Source organism: Enhydra lutris, unplaced genomic scaffold (assembly GCF_002288905.1).
Source record: "Enhydra lutris kenyoni isolate GAN:26980312 unplaced genomic scaffold, ASM228890v2 scaffoldscaffold9, whole genome shotgun sequence".
Classification (NCBI taxonomy): domain Eukaryota; kingdom Metazoa; phylum Chordata; class Mammalia; order Carnivora; family Mustelidae; genus Enhydra; species Enhydra lutris.
The window spans coordinates 77,690,135-77,715,449 of NW_019154093.1; the positions used below are offsets into that span (position 1 = coordinate 77,690,135).

The following is a 25,315-nucleotide window of genomic DNA, read 5'->3' on the forward strand; positions in this document are numbered from 1 at the left end:
GCTGACTGGGGTCCCCCAGAGGAAGGCCAGCAGTTCACCGTGATGTTGTAAGTCTCCCCAGAATCCTCTAGGCTTGTGTCAGCCTCGTCAAAGGGAAGAGGAGACCAGCACAGCCACTCCTACTGCTCATACCTCAGGAAATGAAGGGGTTCATTAATAGATAAGGAGGGGGCACAGTCTATGGTGAGAAGTAAGCCTGGGGCCCACCAGACCCGTGTGCCCGTCATGACTACCCTGAGCCTCAGACCTGCAGGCCTAACCATCTCCTTCCTTCTGTTTCCCACACACATCCTGCCCTTTCCCCAACATTCTTCCAGAATCACTTAATCCCAGAAACTTCCAGAAATCCCTCACTGAGCCAGTACAGCTGCACTTCCTGACTCTCCAGCACATTCCTGCCTCTCCCTGCACCCATGTGATCTTTCTAAGAAATAAGACTCTGCAGTCTGTGAAAACAGTAATGGTGGTTACCTTGGGACAATGGGCTTACGGTGAGGAGCGTTTCTTTTTTGTGTGGCTTTCTGTATTTTCCAAAATATCTGAAACATTGTAATAATTTGCCTTGAGGCAAGGAAGGAGGAAATATCTTACAGCCTCCAGCCTTTAAAGACAATGATCTGTTTGGGTTCTCTGTTCTAGCATCTCAAAGCCACATGATTCCAAAAATTTCCTCAGTTTGCCTCATCCATAAAATCGAAATAGGGATTTCTCATTGTTTCAGGAGGTTAAATGAGGTAATAAACTCAGACGATGCTTTGGAAACATGTTAGGTATTACCGCTGTTAGCATCAGGGGCTATAATCTATGGCAAGAACCCAGGAAGGCCCTTTCTCGTTGATATTTAATACCTCCTCCTCACAACCTTGTGAAATACAGGTAATTTCTCAGTTTTACCAGTGAGGAAACAGAGAGGTGATGTGATCCATCTGAGGCCACTCAGCAGAGGCAGGATTCATGCCCTGGTCTCTGGCCTCCCAGTCCCGCTGATCTGCGAGTCCTTCAGGGCGGGCACCATGTCTGCCCAGTGGGCCCATCTGTGGGTCCTGACTGACGGGCCTTCTCGGACTGCTTGGCCTTGAACAGATGCCCTCCCTGATCCTAGGCTTCCTCACCAGTGAAACCAAGAGGTAATCTTTATCCTCTTTTATCAACCCATGGGAGACACAACCTAGAGCAGAAGCTGCCATGGGCTTTGATAACCACCTGTCCGGGTATATAATAAGCTACATAATCTTTAGGACACAAGGTGTCCCCCAGATTATCCTTTTCCAAATGTGATTTCTTACGGCCACCAAGAGTGTTCCACCTGGGACAGCCGGAGCCCTGGGAGGAGGGGAAGGGATGCAAAGCTAATCAAGCAAGCTTGTGTCAGGGACCCAGAGTGAGTGTGTGTGTGTGTGTGTGTGTGTGTGAGTGTGTGTGCGCGTGCGCGCAAGCTCCTACAGGACAGGCTGCTGGGGTCTGGCACAGGGAGGCCCAGGCTGACTCCAGCTGGCCACATGGGAGGTGGCAGGACTCTGCTGCACATCGCCCTTCTTATCTCCTGCAAGAAGGGACAACTGCTTAGCCAGAGTTCCTCTGTAAACAGTGCCCAAAAAGGGTTGGGGGATTATTTTCTCTTAGGGAAGGCTCACTCCCTAAAGAGAGCTGGGTGGCTGCCCAGTCTTGGATAGGATTTACTAATATAATAATAATAATAATAAAAAAAAAGCTCTGTCAGCAGGAATTGGAAATTATAAAGGCGCTTGCAGCCTGCCTTTCCCCCTGGCCTCTTTTTTACCCTAGAACTACCAGAAAGGCCCAGAAGCAAGAAGGAAGTTCAGTCTCCTGGTTTCTCCGCTGAAAATCCACCTCGGAGCCCTAACCGCCACTTTCAAAATGCCTGGGGAGGGCAGCTGGCGGGCTCCAACTTGCAGCTGAAGTGGTGGGGAGGGTTCCTCAGAGTGTCACTCCAGCAGGGGCCTTGGGGGGTTGACTTGGATGGAGACGGTTTCTGGGATGTGGGCGAAGTATTTTTCAGCAGGTGTCTCAAGTCACAAAGCCAGCCTGTCCCCAGCTCGTGGAGAAGGGCAGTGCCTCTCACGTTTGCATCATGACATGCCACCAGAGCTGTTTTCGTCTCTGGAAGTTGGACTGTTCTTAGCACATGGTCCCAATTGTGTCATTAAAGATGTGAGTCAGTCAAAGACTCCGGGAAGGCGTGGACTCCACCAAGAGGTCCCTAGACAAGGAGCCCTCCACCAGTGCTCTTCTGGGGGGTGGGAGGAACAACTCTCCCCATCCTGCCCCCCAAAGACGGGGCTACCTTATTCAGAGGGAGGGGCTCCAGAGAGGACTTGCCAGGGGAGTAGGGGCTGAAACGGTAGCTCCCTTCTTGCCCCCGAGTGTCCCCTTCTTTCCTTCTGGGTTTCTCTCTGGTCCTAGCCGCTCCCATCAGGTTCTGCCCACACACTCTCTTTAAAGCTCCAACCCAAGTACAGACCCAAGTCTGCTCTAATCCCGGCTCCCAGCATCCCTGAAGTGGCTTGGCCATACACAAAGCAACTTCTCTAAATACTGAGAGCTAACAAAAGGAAATAATCATGGGCAACACAGGTGGAACGTCGAGCTCTAGCCCCAAAGGGCTGGGACAGCCTCATAGGCCCCTCCCTGGTTTTGTCCCTGGCAGCTTCTGCCTGTTTCTGGAGAGAGGCATCCTTGCTTTTCTCAGCATTCATCTGTGGTCTCCTAAGAGCCCATACCCTTCCCAGCTGAGGCCCTGTCCAATGAGTCTGTCAGTCTGGGGCCTCCCTTTCAGGCCTTATCCTTGTGGGAAGAGCTGTTTCCTTCTCAACCCACAGGCAGAACTGGGAGGGTGGAGATGGATGGTGGCTTCCCCTCTCCCATCTCGGTGGTAGTTCCACCTAGCCCCCCAAGGAGGGGCTTCTTCCTGGGTCTGTAGGGATGGCCCCACATGCTCTTTTGTGGGCTCACAGAACACCAATGGCCAGAGAAATTCTTAGGTAAGGAGAGAAAACAAATGTTACTTAAAGCCACGGTTGCCTTCTCTGGAGGGTGGAGCCTGGTACAGGCCAGAAACCGATCTCAGGATCCCACTGCTCCTGGTGATGGCTGGTCATGCCAACCCCAACCAAACACCTTGTAGGGTTTTCAGTGTTCAGAGATGGAGCTGGAGAGAACGACTTGCCCAGGGCAATTTAAAGAAGGCCTTCGTTCGTTTGTTTGTGCTTTGAGGCTTAGAAGCAGGCAAGGTGGAGAAGAGCCCAGAGGAGGATAGGAGCCAGTGCCCTCGGGGAGGTTTGGCGGGAGAGCCCCTCAGGGCAGGCACCCACTGGGGTCTACTGGGCAGTGAGAGGAGAAATACCCAGTCCCCAATGACAACAAACCTCCAACTGAGGCACAGCAACCCACTTTGTGTCCCCAGGGGTGGGGTGGAGCTGGGCTCGTGTCCCATGACTGGTCCATGTGAAGAAAGAGCCACCAGAGGCAGAGAGGACATTTCAGAAGAGGAAAACAATTAAGAGTCAGAGGAAGAACATCTGCTGGCCCATCCCCAGGAAAGGCAGGACCTTGGGGAGAGCCCTCCCTAGCCAGCTTTTAAGAGGCAGCCGAGAGGAGGACCCACAGCACGTACAGTGGAGCCAAGTCTCTCAGTTTGACTCCTGGCTCCTCATCTCCTTGGCTTTGCACCGTTGAGCATGCTGTCCCAGTCTCCTCATCTAGAAACTGGGGATCACTGGGGATGACAACAGTGTCCACCCTGCAGGGGAGTGGTGAGGATGAAGAGTAAGCTGCGTCCCTTAGAGAAGGCAGAGAAGCCCCAGCTGATGTCGGCTTCCATCTGCCATAGGATTGGGCCCCGACAGTCATCCGAGCCCCAGTGTCCAGCCGCTTCCCCTTGCACCTCGACCCTGCCCACCCTGCGCAGACTCCAACACATGCTTTCCGATAACAATATAAATTAGTTCCGGGAGAAACCAGTGTCATAGTTGAGGACACTGGAGCCTCCCTGAACACCAGGCTGTGCCAAGGCCAGCCCATCAGTGGGATAGAACACGGGAGTCTACTGAAGCCATCACTGGGCCATCAAGTCTGAGAGCAGTGGTGGCCAGAGAAGGGTGAACCTTCAACCTTCAGCCTCCTCCTATCCCGGGGTGCTCTCCCTGCTCTAATTCCTCATCCCTATGCCAAGTGGACTCCACAGAAAATGCTCTGTCCTGAGTTTTGCTACAGTCCTAGAGACTTCATCCAGAGAGGAAGACATTGATATTCATGGAGAATGAGTACGTGGCAACTCAGACCTGAGAAGAAAATGTGGTTAGGGACAACAGATGAGGGTGAATGGGGGGCATGGGCTTGATGTGAGAGTGGCGTAGGGGAGGCTCTCTGCTCGAGAGGCCACTATTTCCACATAGTTGCTGACATGAAAACACCCTAAAAATATGCTAGCAACAGGACAAGGTTGACCTAGACCCTACTGCTAGCCTTGTCTCCGTCTTGTTCCAAAGTATAAATATTTATGAGCAGTGAGGAGGTTCTGAAGTCAGGGTTACTTGGCTTAGGGTCTGAGGCGCTTTGGGAAATGGCCTCTCTTCCCTCCTTGGTTTTCACGCTGACCTTGCTTGTTGGTTTGCCCTATTTCCAGTCTCAGTGGAGATCGGAAGTCTCTTCCAAGAGAGAGGCTATCTGTTGGCAGCGAGAATGTGGTCTTTGCTCTATGGCCCTTGACACTCCTTGCCTTGGGCTTCTGGTCTTCCCTTGGGCCTCTTCCTTGCAGGATAGAGAGACTCACAGGCATGGAGTGAAGACGGCAAGTGGGCAGTGGCTTTGGAAGGGAAGGAGAAGGATGGGGAGTGAGTAACAAAAACCAGGGCAAGAGAATTCCCCCCAAAAAACCTAGAGACATCCAAGGCAGTGGGCAGAGCCCAGGACTAGGTCTCATGACACCGGAGTTTGGGGTCCAGATTTGCATGGACTCCTCGAGCCACCCCAGTCAAGTGTGACCTCTCTGGTCCTGACTTGCTCACCTGTAGCAGAAGGACACTGGGCCAGATCATCTTTGAGAAACTTTCTAGCTCTGACCTTCCCCACGTCCATGAGAACATGGAGACCTAACACTGTGTGGGCCACAAGACATTAGAAACCCCTCAGGGACCATGCCAGTTCTCCCAAAGCGGTTGCTATTCTGGTCAGAGTAACACCCAGCGACCCCAGTCTCTGAATTTATGCTGATCTAGGAGACCCAGTTACAAGCCCTTCCTCCTGAATGAATCCTGGAGTCTGAATGCCCTTGACAGTGTCCAGAGGGAAGGTTTGGCGGTTGCTTACCTTGTGACCAACTAATCTCTCTCCGGGAGAAAATGTCACTGTGGGTTATCAGGTGATAGAAGCGACAAGACAAGTGCATATGCTCCACGCAGCAAGGTGGGGGAAGCCCAGACAGCGCCCCAGTGTTTGAGGAACAGATTTTTGTTGATGCATGAGCTCCCTGCCTAACGATTTCCCATTCATTCTCGTGTAAGGCAAAGATCAGATATTTATACGATCACGAGGCACAGCACACCAATGAAGGGCACGTGGGCCAGGGGTGGGGGGTGGGGGTGGCCCAGCCTGCTCGGGGCTGCAGCGAGCAGCCATCAGGGGAGGGAAGCAGGACAGGCTCCCGTCCAATTGCCAGTGGGAGCTAGGCTCTGCCAGAAGCTGGCCAGAGCGGGCAGGGGCGCTGTCTTGATGCTAGGAATTTATCAAGGGTGAGACTAGAACTGTCTCTCCTGGGGTGAGCCTCTGGCTGGCGGCCTCTTAGGGCTGTTTCCTCTGCAGCCGCGGGGAAAGACCTCTCATGAAGCGGGGAGCACCCAAGGCCAGCCGAGCGGTTACTGAGCAACTCTGCCCACAGCCAGGTCAGGGCCCTGTCTGGACCAGTCAGCTTTGTTTTCCAGCACCGCATGGGAAACCTTGAACCCTCTGGAGCCGAGAACAGCTCCTGGTCCCAGTGGGACCCTGAAAGGGCAGGTGCACAACCATCGCCTCCGCCGAAAGAACGCACGGACCTGGATGGAGGCTTCACAGGGGCCCTGCTGTCACTCTGGGAGTGTGTGCCCCATCTCCCCAACATGCTGCCTCTGGGGTGGAGCTCGGGCCCCACCCCCTGCCACCTCCTCTTGCTGGGTTCTTGGTGGGTTTTCAGCAATGTTTTTCTAGACAAGCCTTGGCCCCATTGGCTTCAGAACCTGGAGCCTGGCAGGGTAAGCTGCATTCTACGGACCTGAGCTTTGAGCCTAGAGGGACCCCTGCGTGCCCATCCTTCCAGTTGGCTCCCGGTCATTATAAGACATGAGCTCTGAGGGTAGGGCTGCGGTTCTTGTTCTGGGCGGGAAAAGCAGCTCCAGGCTTTGACGTTCCCATCTGACCAAGACTTCCTCACAGGGTGGCAATGAGGCCCTCCCTCTACTCCCTTCTGCAGGGAGGAGACCAAAGGAAGGGTGTCCCTCAGCTGTCCTGTGCCCTCGCAGGAGTGTGGTCTGGACATTTCTGCCCACCACCTGAGGGTGCAGGAGAAGAGCTCGGGGCTTGGCATTCCAGAGAAGAAAGAGCACCATGAGGCCAGACCTGAGGGAGTGTGGGGGTAAATGAACGGGAGCAGGCCACGAGGCAGTCCCACTGAGCAGCGTGCAAACAAGGGAAACTTGCTGCCCCTCTGAACCCAGGCAGCTTCTGACTCCAGTGCAGGGTCAAGCAGCCTGGAGCGCTCACTTGGAGACAGGCCACCGGAACAGCGGGCAAGGCTGGCCGGCTTCATACATTATTCAGAGCCTCGCTGGTAGAAAGGCTTGGGGAGCCGTCTTCGTGGTTTGGGCAAGCAGCCCAGGCCTGGCCTTGCTCCCTCACTTCTCCCGTGGCTTCTGTGGGACCCTGCTCTGCCCTGTGGGCCTCTTTTGGGAACCTCTCCCTCTCTGCTTCTATCCTGGCGTGAGCCTGCCTGCCGGAGTCCAGACACCTGGGAATTTAAGGCAGAATTCTAGAGCTACTGAGCCCTTGTTGCAAACTCCTGATGGAATATGTTATCTTGGCTTGGGTGGCTCTGACTGGGCTGCAGCCACTCACCTGCCCCCTGCCCAGCCCAACCCAGCCTTGCCAGAGTTAGGACCCATCCCTGGACTCAGCCTATTAGCTCGCTGCAAAACCTGCCTTCTTAGTCCTTTAAATCACATTGCAAGGGTCGGCCACCCAGTAAAATTTCCCCCAAACGATACAACCCATGTCCCAGTCTTCCACACGTGATCTCTTCCCCAGGTGGGCTCTTGTCACATGACGCTGAGCAAAATGGGGAGCCCTCAGTCTGTCTCTTCCGGGGTCCACCTGGTGCGGTTGGTCTTTGCCTCTCACCCTGGAAATGCTCACTTTGCTTCCCAGGGCCCTGCGCTTCCCCAGCTTTCCTCCTCCCTCACTGGCTCTCAGCTGTCAGTCCTCTTGGCTGATTTTTCCTCCTGGTACCCACCACTGAGCAAGACAGTCCCAGTCCTGAGGCTCAGGCTGAACATGGGTCTCCAAGCAGGGGTTCTCAACTAGTCTCATGGCTTTTCACACCATTTCTATGCTGACTCCTTTTTTCTTTAGCCAAGGCCTCTCTCCGGGACCCTGGACTCTATATCCAAGTCCCTCTCCAACAACTCCAATGGGATGTCCCAAAGTCATCTCCGATATAATGTGAGCAAGTCTGAGTGCCTGGTCTTCCTCCCCAAATGGATTCTTCCTCCAGGATTCCCCAATTCAGTGAATGGCGATTTCCTCTCGAGCTGCTCAAGCTGAAAACCCTGATTCTTCTCTTTCTCCATATCCCCAACCCTACCCTCAACAGGTCAGCAAATTCCTCTAGTTCGGCTTTCAAAATATGTGCAGAATCAAGCCAGGTCTTACACCCCCACCACCCTTGTCCAAACCACCGTGGTATCTTCCAGCAATGGTCTCTCAACTGATTTCTGTCTCTGCCCTGGTTGTATAGTCTGCTCCCAACCTTCCAGCTACAGCGATATTTAAGGGCTTCTGACTGTAGAACCCCATTAAGCTTTCCTGCCCCTTCACCCCTCTCACCTCAGCTTTTGCTCTGTCCCCTCCCCAACCAACTTCTGCTTCCACCATACTGGCCCTTGGATGTTCTCTAACCAACCCACGCCACGTTCCTTGCATTCGACTTTCTCCCACCCAGATCTCCCTTCTTCCAGATATCCACATGGCTCTCTCCTTATCATCCTTTGGGTCTACTCAAAAGGCCCTTCTTAGGGAGGCCTCTCTTGACCAGCCTGTTTCCCGCACCTCCTCTCTTTATGCCATCCTCTCGTCAAACCACCCTCCCCACCACACTCTCCTACTTTGCTTTCTCCACAGTATCTCTCTGACGGTACCATTTACCTCACCAACTCATTTGTGTCCCTCAACCCGAATATAAGCACCTTGGGAGCAAGGATTTGGTTTAGCATCACACCCCAAAGCTCAGGACTGTGCTCGGGGCCTCACAGCTGGTCAAAGAGATCACCACTGGAGGCGCCATTCTCAAACAACCCCTCCTCTCACTTCCTCAGTTCTTTTTTCTCTTGGGTCTCCTCCTGCTTGCTGCCCTTTGCTGGCCCCTCACCTCCTCTTCCGTGACTGTGAGTCCTCTGCAAAGCTCGATTCTTGCTCCCAACGTCTCCTTCCACCATCTGTACCCTCAGCCCACTCACCCACCCTCCTGGCTCCCAAAATCACCTCAAACCATTGTATTCTTCTGATTGCATTCCCTTGCTCTGAAACCTTCACTCAACGAGAAGCTCCTTGGAAGCCAGGACTCTATTAGTCCCCTCAGCTTTTTTGGGACCTAAATAAGTTCTCTGACCAATCACTGAAGACATGTTGAGGGGATAAAGAGTCCTCTCGCTTCCCTCTTGCTGCCGTTCCTCCCAGCCAGGATGGAAACGAGAGCCTGAGATCCAAGGTGCGCGTTGCCTCAAGCTGCTGGTCAATGAGCCTTGGGGAGGCTTCATCCCACAGTGATTTAATGAGTCACAGCGGATCAATTTAGCTGATTCTTTGGCTCTATTTGAAGAGGCCTTTTGTGGCTACCCTTGGATCTCATTTGACTTGAGTACGTGGGCGTGAGAAGAGGATTCAACCGAACTCTTTTCTGGCAAGGACAGGCAGTTTCACTCCAGGAGCCCAGCCTTCCTCAACGTGCTGGGCTAGTGAGGACTTGCACAGCCCTCAGGACAGCATCCTTGGGGATGCCTCCCCAGTCAGACTGTGAGCCTCTAAGGACAGGACTAGAGTTTAAGCCCTTGTATTCTCCATGCTAGCCGCCTGGTCCAGAGTTCATTACACCACAGCCAGTCTTAAATAAAGGAAAAAACCCAATCTGACATGACAGAAGTTCTTTCTAGACACTCCTCCCAATCCGGAGAAAATAAAGAAAAACACTCCACTACGCCTGCCATCCCGACCTTTTAGCACTCTCTACATCCGCTGCCATGAAAGTCTAGGCTGTAACTTTCCTTTTCTGACCCTGATTTCTTTTCTCCATTTCTCCCCAGCACTTCTGCACCTGGCTTGCTGTAGGCATGGTTTTGCTGCACGAGCGGCCCACCCCCCAAGCATGTGCCGTGTGTGCAAGGCGGGGCGGGGCCTCCGGGTCTACTCTAAGGCGCCCGTCAGCCTGGGTGCTCTGAGGTGGAGGGCTCTTTCTCTGCCATCCTCCCCAGAGCCAGCTCAAGCTCCTGTATTCAACAAGCTTCTACCTCAGTGATACAACTGACCACCCATCCTCGACACTCGAATGTTCGTTGAATGAAAGAGCAGTGAACGTCAGCCTACTGCCCACAGGAAGAAGCCTGGGGAGATCGGAAAGGAATCCCAGTATCAGGGCAAAAGCTGCCGTCTGGAACAAGAGGAAAGAGAGAACCCAACCGGGCCACAAGAGAAAACAAGAACACTCTTCTGGATACCTTGAACTAGCGGCACAATTTTTGAGCTGCCTTCTGCCCCAGGGAGCAATGTTATCCCGCCGTGCTCCCGCCATGCAAGGACCGTGGGCTTGGTTGAGGACCTGGGTTTGAGTCTTGGCTCTCCAACACCTTCTCTCTGGGTGACACTGGGTGAATCACTTAACCAGATCCTTCATTTCTTTGTTTACATAAAGGGAATGATAATGGGGCTTGTGGTGAGGATAAAATGTGATGAAGTTTGTTGTGCTCTAGGCTCCTGGTGGGAGCTCAAGTAATAAGCCCCATTTCCCCAGTAAACAGGGATTCGAAAGGAGGCAGCTGAGGAGGGAGCTAAGCACCCCTTTCCCTCCCATGGGACTGGGCCCCGTGGGAAAAGGAGGAAGACAGCTTATTGGTGGGGAGCAGGGGCTTCCTCATGGCAGGATCCCCCTAGAGGACATTTCCCAGGGGCTGAAAGAGAGGACTGATTGTTACTGACATTTACGGGAGGAGGACATGTCTGGAAATTCTGCCAAGTGGCCTACTAACTTATGGACCACACTCCCAGGGCCTGGGTAGCTCTGCCCTGGAAGCAAGGGAACCAAGCACTTCTCTCCAAGAGAAGCCAGGAGTCTTAGAATCTCAGAATTTTGAAGCTGGTTTAACACTCAGTAAACTACAGCTCAGAGAGGACAAGGTCACACAGAGAACACAGGGCATGGCTAGGACAAGAACTAAACTAATAAGAATACCCAACAGTGTGCCAGAACGGGTGGTTGGGACCAAAGAGGGGTCAGGTCTGAGAGTGGCACACACAGCGGCCCACAGGCTGGGCCAGAAGGAGAGTCACTGTGAGAATGGGGCCTGGGAGACTGCTCTGTGACACTGCCCACTTAGGCATCTCATGTGTGTTACTTTAGTTTTCTGCATTTACTATTCCCACGAGCTATGCTACCCATTATGATCCCTGTTGTGCTGATAGGGAAACTGAGGCACTGTGTAGATAACGTCACCAAGGTCTAAGAGCTAGAAAGAGGAGAAGCTAGAATACAACACAGGTCTGGGGGCACCAAAGCCAGAGCCTTTCTGTCCAGCCCTGCTCATTCCCAGGCTGGAATTCCCACTCTATTAGGCCTCTCTTCCTTCCTGCGGACTCTGGATCCGGGCCCCCTGGAAGTGCACGAAGCCCACCAGCACCCCAAAACAACGCACGCGCACACACACACACGCGCACACACACACATGCGCACACACACACACACCCGTTCTTGCTCACTCCGACCTGGCGGGGACCTGCTAAGGCAGGAAGATGGCCAAGTCCATTAACACCCCAAGCACAACATATATTTATGGCCCCAATTACAGCCGTCACCCCCCCACCCCCCGCCGCCAAGAAGCAGGAACAGCAACAGGAATAGTTGTGTGCAGTGGGGTCTGAGGCCCCTGTAGCAATAACCACAAGGTTACAGAGACGTTCGCAAACCCCGGGGACAGCGGCTCTATTATAATGATAAATCTACAGCTTTATATAAAAATAATGAGACTGGGGGCAGAAGACGGGGGAGGGAAGAGCAGGGGGCTTTCAGCCAATCAAAGTTCTAGGGGGAGGGAAAATGGCAGGCCGCTGGGAATGCCCAGGAGACCATCAGCGGTTCTCAGTCAAGCCAGGCGGCTTAGGGGCAGCAAGAGCATGAGGGGCAGCCCGGGCCGGGGCCGGAGTGGATGTAATGAACTGCTGTGACTCCCTTCCCACTCGGAGCTCCTGGACCCTGCGGATCAGAAGAGGCCTCCAATGTCTCTAACACATCCAAGTTGCCTGCTCCTCACCCTCAGCCTGGTTTTGGGGGTGGTGTATACTACCTCCACTGCTCCCTCCAGGCTTTCTTCCAGAACAACCGGGGCGTGGGGGTGGGGAATGAGGCCAATGTCCCTTGTGGCTTAAAATTTGCAATTAACCAAGAGCTAGACTCCCTGGATGCCCACCTCTCCTTCACTAGCCTGGAAGCCCCTAATTCATTCAACAGGATGTTCCAGGCTTTGCTTGGAACCAACTTGAGCCATGGTGCTGGGGCCAAAATAAGGCACAAACCCAGTCCCCCCCTACCGGGGCTGAGGGTAATGCTCCAAGATAAGCAGAAGGACCAACAAGGGAACAGCATTCATGGACTCGTGTGACCTCCAGGCAGCCTGCTAAGCCCCCGTTTCTCACAATTCCTCTCCTTCTCCTTAGCCTGTGCATCACTGACCCTCCGCTTCCGTCCAGACTGTCTGATCCAACTGGTGAATCAACTTACCGCTCCAGACAAAAACCGTCCACCTGAACCATATCTCGGAAGGAACGCACAGGCTGCGTCTCTCCCCACCAAGCCTGACTCTACCCATTTTCAAAATATGGTTTGACCTTCTCCTCTGGGAAGCCTTCCCAGGTTATAACCACACCCCATTCCCCCCGCTTCTTTAATCATCCTTCGTGTACCAATATATAGTTTTTTACTTGAATTAACGAAGCTGTGGGCCATCCTACAAAAATGTGCTGAGTTCTTACATTTGCTTAAAATGACACACTCAGCCCAGAGGAAAAATACAAGAGAAAGTCAAATGTGGGACCAAAGGTATTCCTGAGCCATTGGGAGGACTTTGCAAGTCTGAAGATGATTCGGGGTATAACTGAGGGACCCAGGAATAAATCCAGAGGAGAGATTCCCCTAAGAGCAGGAGGGCTCAGGGAACTTTGAAAGGGGGACCAGTTTGAGTCAGGCAGGGCAGTGGGGAAAGGCCTGAGTGACAGAGGGAAGCCTGTGAGCACAGGCAGGGGGCAGGAATGTCGGGGACGCTCGGGGGACCAGGCTGCAGGACAGAGGAGCTGCCCAAGTTCCGAGCTCAGTGAGGCCCAAATGCAGCCCTAGAAGTGGAATCTAGCACGAGGATAGATGGGAGCCCGTGCTCATCCGTACCACCTCCACCACGGTGGCCACAGGATTTCACACGCACTCTCTGCTTATCATTCTCAGGGACTATGACTTGGGCCTCTCTGACCCCCAAATAACTATAATTTCAGAGTCAGCACCAAAAAACAGGTAAGAGCCCCCACCTTCTTACTTCCCTTTCCTCTCCTCTGCCTGATTCCTCGTCCACCAGGAGGATAAGCCAGCCCACCGGAAGAGCTGCGGACCGGAGGGCTCTAGGGGCCTCTGTTGGCAGAACATCAGCTCAGACAGATTACAAGCAAGACAGAGTGTGTGAGCACAGTCACCTGCTCTTCCCCTGGAAACTCCTGGGCCCAGCCTCCCTGTGCTCCGGGCTAGGATGCTAGCCCTCCCTCTGTCACGCCATATATACCGCCCCTCCCCATCCGGGGAAAATTCCAGCGCTGTCCTAACTCCGAAAGCAACCTCACACAGTACACACTGTTCACTACTTAGCATTACCAGCTCCTGCATGGATGTCTCTTGTCTCTGGAATTCGATTCTAATTTTCTGTGGATCAAAGAGGCTGTCTTTTATCCCAGTCCTGCTCACTCCTCGTTGCGGGGCACAGTGTTCTGCTCAGAGGACGGGGAGGAGGACTAGAACAGAACTAACTGAGGATGATGAGGGTGGTGACAAAGTGTCCAACACCTTTTGGATGACCTGCTGGGCTGGGGAAAGGGGATGGGACGAGGACAGGGACAGCCACATCCTTCTAGGGCCTAGGAAGCTGGCCTCCTAAGCGCGCTTAGGCACAGACTGTCCAGTGCAGGCCTGGGTCTTCCATCACGCCCACAGCTAAGGTCGCAGGAGAGGGAGGGGAAGCCTCAGAGTCTGAGGCAAGCTCTGCTTCCCTAGCCCCCGGCTTCACCCCTTCCCACTCTTGGAGGCCTTGGGCCTCGACCTTCACGTGGGGAGGACCGAGCTGCTTTTCTCTACCTGTGCAGCCACCATAACGATGCTGCTGCCCCAGGAGATCACAAGGGAAGAGCTGCACCAGAAGTAAACTTCACAGTGATTTATAGAGCAGAGCTCTTGGGCCTGGGCCGGCGCACAGCTGCTGCGCCAGCCTGCCCCGTCCACCCACCCCGTCCGGCTGGCCCTGAGGCTGGTCCTGTTCTTAGGGGTTTCCCGGAAGCAAAGGCAGGGGAGGCACTGGGACTGAATTGGTCAAAGTCAACCCCAGCTTGGAGAATGGGGTATCCCCAAGACCCACCCTGGGGCAGAAACAGAGCCCACCAAGCTTTGAACAAATCAAGTTTCTTACAGCTTTCCCATCAGAGCAGGGGGGATGATTTTCCCGGTCTCTATCCTCACGGATTCAACATGGAGACCTTGAGAATGGACTGTTCAGAAGGAGGGCCTGCAGACTGAGTGGGGTGAGCCCCACCCCAGAGAAACAGTGCAAGAAGTATCCGGGGGGGCTCAACCAGTTAGCATTCAAGACCCCAGACACAGGCCATTGGTGTCTGATGGGAACACCCATGCTGTGCTCTCAGCTGCCTGGATGGGCTTAGAGAGAGGCTCCCCCACACCTGTGGTAGCTACACTGGACTAAAGGGCTCCAGATATGCCCTCTTCATTCTCTGTGCCAAACCTGTCCTCCCTCCAAAAAGCCAGCCTGAGCCTCAGCTCCTGGAGACCTTCCCTGGTGAACTGCAGTGGATCATAAGCAGCCCAGTGCCTCCGTCCCACATGTGCATCAGCCAGGTGTCCTCTGGGCTGGCCTGGGCAGGGAATGGCTGTGTGGTAGTCACTAGTGTCGGTCATTGAGTGCTTCCAGTTCCCCTTACGGGCACATGGTAGGATTTCTTTGCCCTGCCCTCCTGAGGTGCCATGTGTCTTGCTGTGGCTAACGAAACGCGGGTAGAAGTAACATATATATCTTTTCGTTGTGGAAGCTTTGAGAAATAGTACGTGATTCCCCACATCCCCTTTCTCCTGATGTGGTAACTATGGGAGCACATGTCCAAACGGAACCCCTATCTGCTCAGAACCCTGGGTCACAAGGTAACGTGGAACCCCCAGCCGTGCTGCGAAGCATGGACAGCGTGAACAAGAACTAGATCTTCGTTGCTCTAAGCTACCAAATCCTAGGATTATTTGTTGCTGCAACATAACCTCATTCGTCCTGATTAACATGCCCTATTCTTAATTGCCTTTTCCAGGCTTCTAGTACACATCAGTGCAGTTGGCAGATGCTGCTGTCTGATTCAGTCTAGAGACCTGCCCAATCCTCTCCCATGATCAAAGACCTAGATAGCTTTATTTTATAGGCGGTAGACCTGAGGCCGAGCAGGTGGAGGGAACCACCCCAGAACGTGTAATCAGAAGCAATGGACAAAAATTCTCTTCGTTGCCAACCCACTCCCCAATCTGGGGCAGTGTGCAAGGACCTTCCCAGGGCGGGCGGAGCCACTGGTCCGTTCCCAGAGTCCCCCTTCACGTTCTGAAGGGCAAAGACCCAGTTGTCTCTAGGATGGAGGAGGATAGGGACACAGCCCACTCAACCCAACCCTAGAAACCCTCCAGAAGCCCAGGAGGCAAGGCTGTACTCACACTTGTGGCGTACTGGATGTCCTTCCAGATGGAGGTTTCCCGGGACAGGTCGGAGACCTCAAAGAGGTTGTCTAAGATGACCTCTCCGATCATGTCATGGCGGGAGAAGCGATCGAAGTCGAAGACACTGAGATGTAGCTTGCGGTCGGCCAGCTCCTCGTAGGGCACGGGGAAGTGGAAGTTCTCATCAAAGGTGGGGTTCAGGGTCTTGCGGTGCACCCGGGTCTGCAGCTTGCACTTGCGATCAGGCAGGAGGTAGATCTTGACGTAGGGGTCAGAGCTGCCACAGAAGTCCTTGGCAGGGAGGTCGAAGGCCTTCAGGATGCGCACGATCAAGGTCTCGCTCTCGTAGTCGTAGCGCAGGCTGAAGTTGATTTTCCCGCAGCTCTTGGTGGCCTCGGACTTGGCATCGTCCCCGTCCACCGACTTCTGCTTGTAGAGTTCAGGCTTGATTCGGCCAATGCTGGTGGGCTGCTCTGCCGCCAGCGGCAGCTCGTTGCCGTAGTCCACGCTGGAGACGTGCATCTGCCGTGGCAGGTGGCGCTTGAAGGACGTGTGCCTGGCAGGGGGTTGGGAGGAGAGGGCAGGGAGAGGGTGGTCAGGGCTCTGGGGGAGGGGTGTGCAGGCCGACACCTGCCGGCCACCCTGGCTCATCCTACCCTTTGTGGGCCCCTTTCCTCCTGCTCGCCGACCCTCTGTCTGTCTGCACACACTTTGTGCGCAGGTGGTTGTGAGCATTTCAAGTCCACGGAAGGGAGTTGGAATGAGGCCTGGTACATATTAAGTTCAATTCAATGGTAGCCTTTGCTGCCATTTTTTGTTCTTACTTTCTGGGTTTCTTCCTAGTAGATGTGACTCTGGTTCCCCCCATGAAACCATGAGATTCCTTAGGGGAAGGACCATCCTTTCTTACCCTGGCTGTGTCTGTCCCTTCGTCATCCTCACCAGCTCTACCACGGACACCGTAGTTAACAGTGATTGGGCTTGGGAGTCAGACTGTGTAGGTTAATATTGGCTCTGCCACTGTCTGGCTACGGGAAATTGGTCAAGTTATTTAACTTCCCTGCACGACAAAATGAGGTTAGTAAAAGTAACAATCGCACAGGATTGCTGTGAAGAGGAACCAGATTCATACACATAAAAAGCACTTAGAACAGGTGTATAGTAAGTGAAACCACGTTGGCTCCAGATTGTCAAAGAATCCAGCTCTGATGGATTCCTTCCTTGGCTCCTCATGGCAACCTTACAAGTCATTAGCCCTATTTTATACTTGGGAAAAGTGAGGCCTAGGAAAAGTGAGCAACTTGCCCGAGGTCATATGATAAATTCTGAAAATGTGACCCCCAGCACATTCGTTCCTGAACTCACAGCTGAAGACCTGGTCTCCTTCCCTTTGGCTGGTCCCCCCGGAGCCTGGGGAGACATTACAGGGACCCAGGAGCCAGCCAGAGCCCTAGGTTTGAAAAAATACGCCACCACTTCTGTTTCTGAATTTAGAGTAGGTTGTTTGTTACTATGCGGTGGGAGTTGTTTTTGGTTTTCTAGGTTAAAGAATGCCATGGATACAGCTGCGGTCCGGCAGGGGACTGTGTCAAAGGTTATAAAGGAATCCTCATTCTCAAAATGTTAGGAACCTCTTGTCTTATAATCCATCGACAAGGCTTTACTGGAATATCCCTAGACACACCATGAACTTTTATGCCCCTGGGCCTTTGCATATTCTCTGTCCTCTGCCTGCAATCTCTCCTTACCTCCAACCCCCCCACCCCACCTCCCACCCATGCACATCCCCGCGCATGCCCCGGAGCACAGTGCCCCACCTCAAGGTTCCCCTCTCCTGCAGTCTTTCCTGGTACCCACCTCCCAGGTGGTTACCCACCACATTGTCCATCACCTGTTAGAGTCTCCAATCAGAGTACATGTGTTACTATTTCTGGCCTCTGCTCCTCATGGGCTGGAATCTCATTAACGTCTCGAGTCAGAGAATGTGGAGGCGTGGGGTGAGGGAGGGGAGAGGTCCGCACTCACCTGGTAGATGACGCTGGCTCCGTGGTCTGTCGCTGCAGCCGTGCATGACGCATGATGTGCTCCTTGACTGACATCTGCACCTCGGCTGGGATATCCGGGGACGTGTGGCTGATCTTCACAGCCGCCTCCAGGAAGCCCAGGGTGCTGCTGTCCTTCAGCTTGTCTGCCATGTTGCCTCTGGAGCTGGGGCCCTGGAGGGCCTCCGGGGGAGGGTTAGCAGAAGTGGGACTGGAGGCCTCCTTGCCCCTCCAGCGCGTCCAGCACAGCTTCCAAAAGAGAAAGAGAAAAACTGCCACCAGGGCCACGCCACACACAATCACTACCACTGCGAGGAGGCTGACAGAGGTGCCTGCCCTCGGCGTGAGCCAGGCAGGGAGGGACGGAGACAGACAGAGGTGGGCAGAAGCAAGAGAGGGTGTCGGCAGAGGGGGGCACACAGAAGGGACAAAGACGGGAGAAGAGAAAAGAACGCTCATGAGAAGGCTGCCCGCCAGAGGAGAGGTGGTTTTCGGGGTGGTGCTCTGCCATCCGCTTTGTGAGATGTCTGCAGCCTGGCACGGGCCTCCGCTGATCCCCGCCACCCGCACCCTCCCTCTTCTTCCCCCTTCCCCTGACCCTCTTCCTTCCCCCCTTCCCCCCTCCCCCGCTGCCAGCCCCGGGAGCACCTGGGCCGCCTCCCTTGCCGCCCCTACTGCCTGTCGTGGCATGTGGCATGTGCACTGGGAAGGGAAAGTAATTTAAATAGCAGCCTAAGCAAATGTCCAAATTCGTGAAGCGTTCACACGCGGATGCTGTTTGAATTTCTATTAGAGCTGTTACTAAGGCCGGAGTGAGAGCAGAGTCATTTTTTGTATACAGCTCTCTTCCTCAACAGGCTGTGTGGCCTTGGGGATCAGAGGCTCTGCCAACTCCATCTCTAACAGTACCCCCACCCCCACCCCACCGTGGGGCCCAGAGGCAGAGCTCAAGGAACACGGGCTGACTTGAAGTCGATGAGAGGCAGGTGTTAGGTCTCAGGCTTCTTTGGGATTCTCAACTCTGCACATAGTAGGCTCAGTAAATACTTGGATGAAGTTGGAACTGGAGCCACACAGCTTATTTCCAAGCTACATACAAGTGATTCCTGTAGCCGGCTTTTCCCATTCCCATGGCCAGTTGAGAGCTTTGCTATAAAGCTGATATTTTTGAATGTTGTGGTTGGTGCAGAGGTGGGTGCTCACTGCCTTGCCCCCAGCCCACCCCTGCCCCCCAGCAGGATTCCCGGGATCCCAGGAGAGCCCTGGGGGATGCCTCCCTCTGGAAGAAATGATTAAGCAGAGGTCTGCTTAATGATTAAGTCATTAAGCAAAGAACCCCCCCATCCCTCTTCTGGAATGATCCTTAGAGCCCAAAGCTGCTTCTCCCTCTGAGAGGTCAGAAGGCTCCAAACCAATGGCACACATGCCAGGGTTTGCACAAGGTCAAGCCCAAGGAGGAGTCTTGCATGGCTAGGGTGACAATGGAAAATTTGAGAAATTCCACCACCATCATCACCATCACACAAAATTTCTGGAAACTCTGGAAGAGGCTAGATGCCTTGGTCACTGGACCTGGGCTCCTGGGCTCCCTTTGGAGGGGTGTGTCCTCACCAGTCTCCCTGTGACCTGCGTGGCCCCTGCAGGCCTGTGGGTTTGCAGGGTCTGGATTATCCTGGCCCAGAGCCCCCAGGAATCTTAGGATTTAAGGTGAGAAATGACCCTACAAGTACTGAGGTCAGGCTGTGCTTTTGCAGATGGGAGAAGTGGTCCAGAGAAGGGACTTGTTTGGGGTCACAGGTCAGACTAAGAGCCTGGACCAGGGTCCGATGTCCACCGCCCAGGCTGGGGGTCCTTCCACTATTCAACCCTGTTTGTTCCTGATTCAACTGTAGGCTATTGTAACCCTGTGTTTTTATATTTGTCTGACTTAGGGCCTAGCACAGAAACTGGCCCATGAGAACGAATGAGTGACTGAATGAATGAATGAATGGCACATAAAAGAGCTATAATTATCTCTTAATCGCATTTACTGAGAACCTGCGGGTACCAGGTGCTAAGCTAGGCTTGCAGTACAGAGATGCCAAGCTCCCCCGGGGGGAATCCAAAGTACTCTCATAGCATCCAGTCACCAGGGAAAGCGGTCCCCCATCCAGAGGAACCTGGGAAGGCAGTGAGAATGTCAGTTACCCTCTCTGGGGAGCTAGCACCGCCTTCTGACTCCCTGACTGTAGGATGTGGCCTGGATGAACTATCACAGCCACCCACCGCAACTCCAGGCCCCTGCACAGAGACATCAGAGCCTCTCCCTGGCCAAAGGAGCTGGGTGGGATTAGCACCTGACCCAGAGACTGCCAGGGATCTGGAAAGCTGACCCTAAGCTCACTTCTAAACTAAAGGTCTCTGGTATGGTGTCCATGCATCCTGGGGGCACAAGAGGAAAAATATCAGATTGCTTTCGTATTTATCTATTATCTTAAAAACAATAAATGAGAATTGTAATATACCAGTTGGTAGCAATAGAAATGAGAACATTTTATTTTTGGACTTAGTTAAGTTTTGAACATTATGAGGTCCGAGGTAAAGTGCTTTTTATGCATTCGCTCGTTTAATACTCTCCAGTGAAAGAGGCGTGATTGTTATTTGCATTTCGCAGATGAGGAAGGTGAGGCACAGAGGATGAGATTGTCCCGGGGTCCTATGGCTGGTAAGCCGTGGAATGGCAATACGACCCACCTGGGTATGTAACACGGCAACAGATATATATCAGAGGCATTAAATCGAATAATTTGTGCTGTTACGAGTTCATTATCTAAATGGTTTGGAGACTGTTTCTGTAGGCCGTTATGCCCCTGGGGCTCACGAGGAAAGCTTCCACAGATATACGGGTCCTTATTCTAAGTATCCGGGCATCTTGAGGCCCCTCACATCTGCTCTCACTTACAGTTCTTCTACAGGCATTATCTACAGTGTGAGTCACCTTAAAACAAAAAGGTATTTCTAGACTTTGCTTTCCTTTGATCATACATCTTACTTGCTCTGGTAATAATTAGAATTTTAATGAGAAAGGGGGAGAAATGGGGGGAATCCAGAGCATTGAGTGCATTTGAATGTTCAGCCTGACAAAAAACTGAATTCATAAATGAAGAGAGAGGTGGGGGAAGGGGACGGGCGGAGGGAATCAGTTTTCCTCGGTGTGGCTGCTATTGTGAATGCTTGTGCATGTGCCCCCCCCACCGCCTCCCCTGCTGTTGTTCCCTGGGAGCTGTGATTAAGCAGGCAGAGGTATGGATTATTGGGAATCAGCACCCAGCATTCAATACTGGTTATATAAGACTAAGAGGCCCTTCCTCTGCCTGGACAATCTCTTTCCAGGACACCTCGCCCACAGGCATTACAATGGAGATTGGGGTCCTGTTCCTGCCTGGATTCTCCCCTGCCAGAGATGGAAGGCAGTGAGCAAGGCTGGTAAAGAGCAGAATTAGGCCAGGGCAAAGGTGACTGTACAGGATTTGCCCTTGTAAAATCACTACCTGCGGACTTGAACTCAGCCAACCCACATAGCCTGAGGTTGGGAAGGACAGGTTCCTGTATGGGCTAAGGGCTCTGCCAAGGGCCAGATCAGCTCCTATGTGTGCCTTCCTACCCCAGGCCTGCTGGGACCAACCCACCAGGACATGTTGCCCTCTAGCAAATCACAGGTGCACAAGTCACCTTCAAAGCCTTTTCCCATTCATCTTGTTTGAACCTCAACACTGCGTGGCAGACAGAATTTTGATGGGCAACTCAGCTGCCTTTTGAGTCCTGATCCAGTTCTCTTCATATTCCATACAGCTATCGTGCACTAGCTTCATGACAAGAGAGAGAGAGGCAACCCTCCAGTAAGGGAGAAAGCCCCCCCACCACCCCCTGCCAAATCTCTATATTCTTCCTCCCTTTCCTCCCTTTCTTCTTCCTTCTTTATTTCCTCTTCAGCCTGGAGAGTAAGAATCACTGCCCTAGGGTCATACTGGGGCCCTTCAATGTACATCTCCACTGGCTTTAAACTGTGTGACTTTAGTAAGTACTTAATCTCTCAAGCCTCAGTTTCCTCATCTGTGATATGGGTATAATAAGAGCATCTACCTTCTAGGGTCATTGTGAGGTTTCCGTGAGATCAAAAGTTCCAGGACAGTGCCTGGAATGTAGTAAAAAATAAAATAAATACTAGCTGTTCCTATTAGAATCACTTAGCTCTGCCCAGTCTAGTCTTGAATATCCCCTCATCTGGAAAAGTTTCATTGGCAGAACACCTGCAAGCCATGAACACTAACAGACAGAGCTTTAATTTTTGTCATTGCAAACAAGGAACTACCTTAGTAGCAGAAAGTATACAAGTATTTCATATATAGCTACATGCCAAGACATAATATGTACTACACTAAAGATCTCACATCTCCAAGTTTTACTGTCAGTACTCATTTTCTTGCTACTTGTCTAGTTTCGTTGGGACCATCACCAGCCATCTGGTGAGCAGGAGGGAGCGCCAAAGGAGTAAAAAGAAAATCATGGAAGAAAAATCAACAATTGAGAGGACATACTATGGTTTTGCAAAGTTCTCTTGGAAATTTGGAAAAAGCAAGTCCAGTCCATTACTCAATATTAGGTGTGAAACATCTTTATTCAGGTGTCAGAAGAATCCAGTATTCCATGGGCACCCAATTTGGGAAATCATATTAGCCAATTACCCAGCAGCCTCCGAGAGAGCAAAGAGCTGCACAGCTAGGCTTTGGAAACACCCCCAGTGACCTGGCATTGTGAAGGGGCAGGTGGCTTCTAGCCCTGGCAGAGGATGTAGACTTGGCTGAGTGCTCAGACCCTGGGCAGGTAGCTTAGGTGAGCACCAGCCCCAGAATGACCACAGAGCGCATCTGTCCACATTTCTAATTGTGTGAACCTGAGCAAGTTACTTAACATTCTTCCAACTTTGGTTTTCCTCTTCAATTTAATGGGGATTCTAAAGATTTCTACTTTATAGAGTCATTATGAATATTAAATGAACTAAGACTTTGGGCTTTGTTGCTGGTCCATGAGAAGGGCTCCCCAAAGGCCAGCTGCTATTTTTCTTCATGTGTTTGTTTTTCTGGTGGCAAATAATACAGAACGGACCCAAAGCTGGGCCCTCTAAGACGGAGAACGGGGACACCAGACCACAGGGCAAGGCATCCAAGAGACCTCAGGCCCTTCTTCTCAGGGAAGTGAAGAGCTCCCTGAAGCCCATGAGGGCAGGAATTTGTTTGTCACCTTCAGTGAGACTGTTTGCCAGGGGTAATGGCTCATGGCCTCCTTTCTTCCCTGGAAAATGCTGGGTTATTAATTAGTAACCCGGGGCTTTCTTATCTCTCCTTTCTCCAAAGATGGAGGCCTGGTGCCCCCTCCCCTTCTCCCCACCCAGAATGTTAGGATTCATCAGCAGCTCTTATCACCTGCTATTGTTCCCATTTTTCCAATAGGTTTCCATGTCAGGAAAATCCATTTTATAGCAGTAACAGGCATTTTTGCTAACAGATTGTACCTGAAAAGATAAACTGGGGAGAGGAAGTGAAAAGAAAAGGACCATTTTCTCTGCTTCCCCCAAAGCTGGAGAAAGCTGGCTTCGGGGCTTCTGGTAGACCCTGAGAAATGGGTTACCGGCCGCCCTTTGTGGGGCAGGGGCCAACCTGACCCAGGAGCCCGCATTCAGACACAGAATAAGACACAGACAAGCACAACCCAGAGATCACATGGCAAGAAATGCAGAGGACTGAGAGCCTGGAGAGAACAGCACCAAGTCTAGGAAGGGAAAAGATTCTGGGCAGAATCATTCATATTAATACCAGTAATATTATTTGTTATTTCTTTCTACATGGTCAGCACTGTGCCCCTTATATTATCTCCTTTAATCTTTACCTACCACCTCTCTAAGAAATTAGTATGCACCTCTCAAAGATAAATTAACTCAGCTTAAAGGCTTTATTAACTAAGTAACTTCTTCAAGGATACATTGCATTACACGGAGGAGCTGGGATTTAAACCTGGGACTTCTGATGCCAAAGTGGGAGCTTCTGAGCCGGGCCCCTGAGGGGACTGGGGGCTGAGGTGAAAGCTGGAGGAAGCTGGGGAGGCATTTTTGGTTATAATCAGGAGAGTGTGGGACATGTCATCTACTATTTGGCCTGATCCTCTGTGCCTGCGGGTAGAAATCTGGAGACTAGGATTCTGACCAACCTCATCCCCCACCTCTTTCTTCTTCCCTAAAAAGTATAGATACTGCAGGTTACCCACCAGGTGCTGGGCCCATAACCAGCGGCCCCTGGAAAGGCCTTGTCCAGAGATAGATGTCCCTGAGAAATACCCAAGAGTGCACGCATGTGTGCGTGCGTGCATGTGCGTGCGTGCGTGTGCGTGTGTGCATGCGCGTGCATGTGCGTGTGTTGGGGGAACAGAGGCTATTCTGTTCCCAGCCTTACAGACGTGGTCCATTAATAATAAACTCTGCCATGGCTTGTAAATTTATTAGAAGCTGGTGTGATTAAAATTCAGGGTTGGGCGGGGGGTTTCAGGGAGCCTTTGCTTCCATTTCTTCTTTCAGAGATCCAGACTGAACTGAACTACCGATGGGGATAATTAGCAGAGTCCAAACAGAGAAGGAATTAATGCCCCTGAAAAGCTGTGATGAGGAGAGACAATGCCGGGCTAATTATGGCCGCACCAGCTTTATGACTGGGCTTTATGACTGGGCACCGGCTTCCACCATCATTAGGGGATTCAGAGATAAACTGGAGACTAATGTGGAGTGCTGTAGCTAAAGAGCATTGGAATTAATTTAGCATTTATTAGTATTACTATTTTGGCAGATGGTAACTGTAACTTTCTGCCTGATTAGTCAGGGCTTGGGGCCTCTCTGAGTTGTGGACATCAAGGCTGGGGTGATGAGGGAGGGGCAGACAGAGACCCAGAAATGTTCTTTCCCTCTACACCCCCCTTCCTGTTTACACATGCAAGCACTGAGAGGAGCGGTCTGTTTGGTCTGTTCCGGCCCTCACATGGAGCAAGAAAAACAGATCAGCAAGAGTAAGAAGGGAGATGAGACAGTGTTGTGTACCTAGAGCATCCACAGCTGGATATCCTATTCACCTCCACTTTCAACATCCCCTTGCATGAAAATTCCTAAATGTGACTCAGTCCTCTGGTGCTCAGAGACCTCTTTTCCTAAGCAGGACCAGCAGGGGTGCCATGGAGCTTGGGCAAGACTTTCCCTTACCCTACTTTTTTCCCATGCCAGACAGCCTTACCCAGACCCTAAAGAAACCTTGCCAGGTGCAGATGCCCCAGTCTTAGTCCTAGTTTTCTGCAGCCCTGTGTTATACCCTCAACTCTGTGGACAGAGGAACAGAATGGTTAGAACACATCTTCCATATTGGAACATGGAGGGGATGGATTTACCATTCCACTCTTAAGGTTCCCACAGACAGAAGTAGAAGAAAACTTCTAGAACTGTAAATCTAAGTGCTCTATAGCTCCTAGATACTTTACCCTAGTTCTAGAATCTTAAAGCTGAAGACACACCATAAAGTCAGAACATCGTCTAAGGGATGTACGTTCTAAAGGATCCTACACTGCACCTTTCCTCAAAGATGGCAACATCTGTGGAATGTCTTCCTGCCAGCAAGGAATGAGGGAGTAACGATTAGTTATAGAAATAGGACATTTGGGGGCACCTGGGTGGCTCAGTGGGTTAGAGCCTCTGCCTTCAGCTCGGGTCATGATCCCAGGG

The 25,315-nt window shown here is 52.3% G+C and overlaps 1 protein-coding gene across 2 annotated transcripts in view; it reads right to left on the bottom strand.

The window, feature by feature from the left end:
- Positions 1–25,315, bottom strand: part of LOC111143512 (synaptotagmin 6) — a 54,443-nt gene that overhangs the window by 25,489 nt on the left and 3,639 nt on the right. For both annotated transcript variants that reach the window (XM_022497321.1, XM_022497322.1), the window contains exons 2-3: positions 17,507–17,855; positions 15,479–16,037 (exon numbers count right to left, since the gene is read on the bottom strand). In XM_022497321.1, the coding sequence (XP_022353029.1) occupies positions 15,479–16,037; positions 17,507–17,855 (908 nt within the window). The remainder of the gene's footprint in view (positions 1–15,478; positions 16,038–17,506; positions 17,856–25,315) is intronic.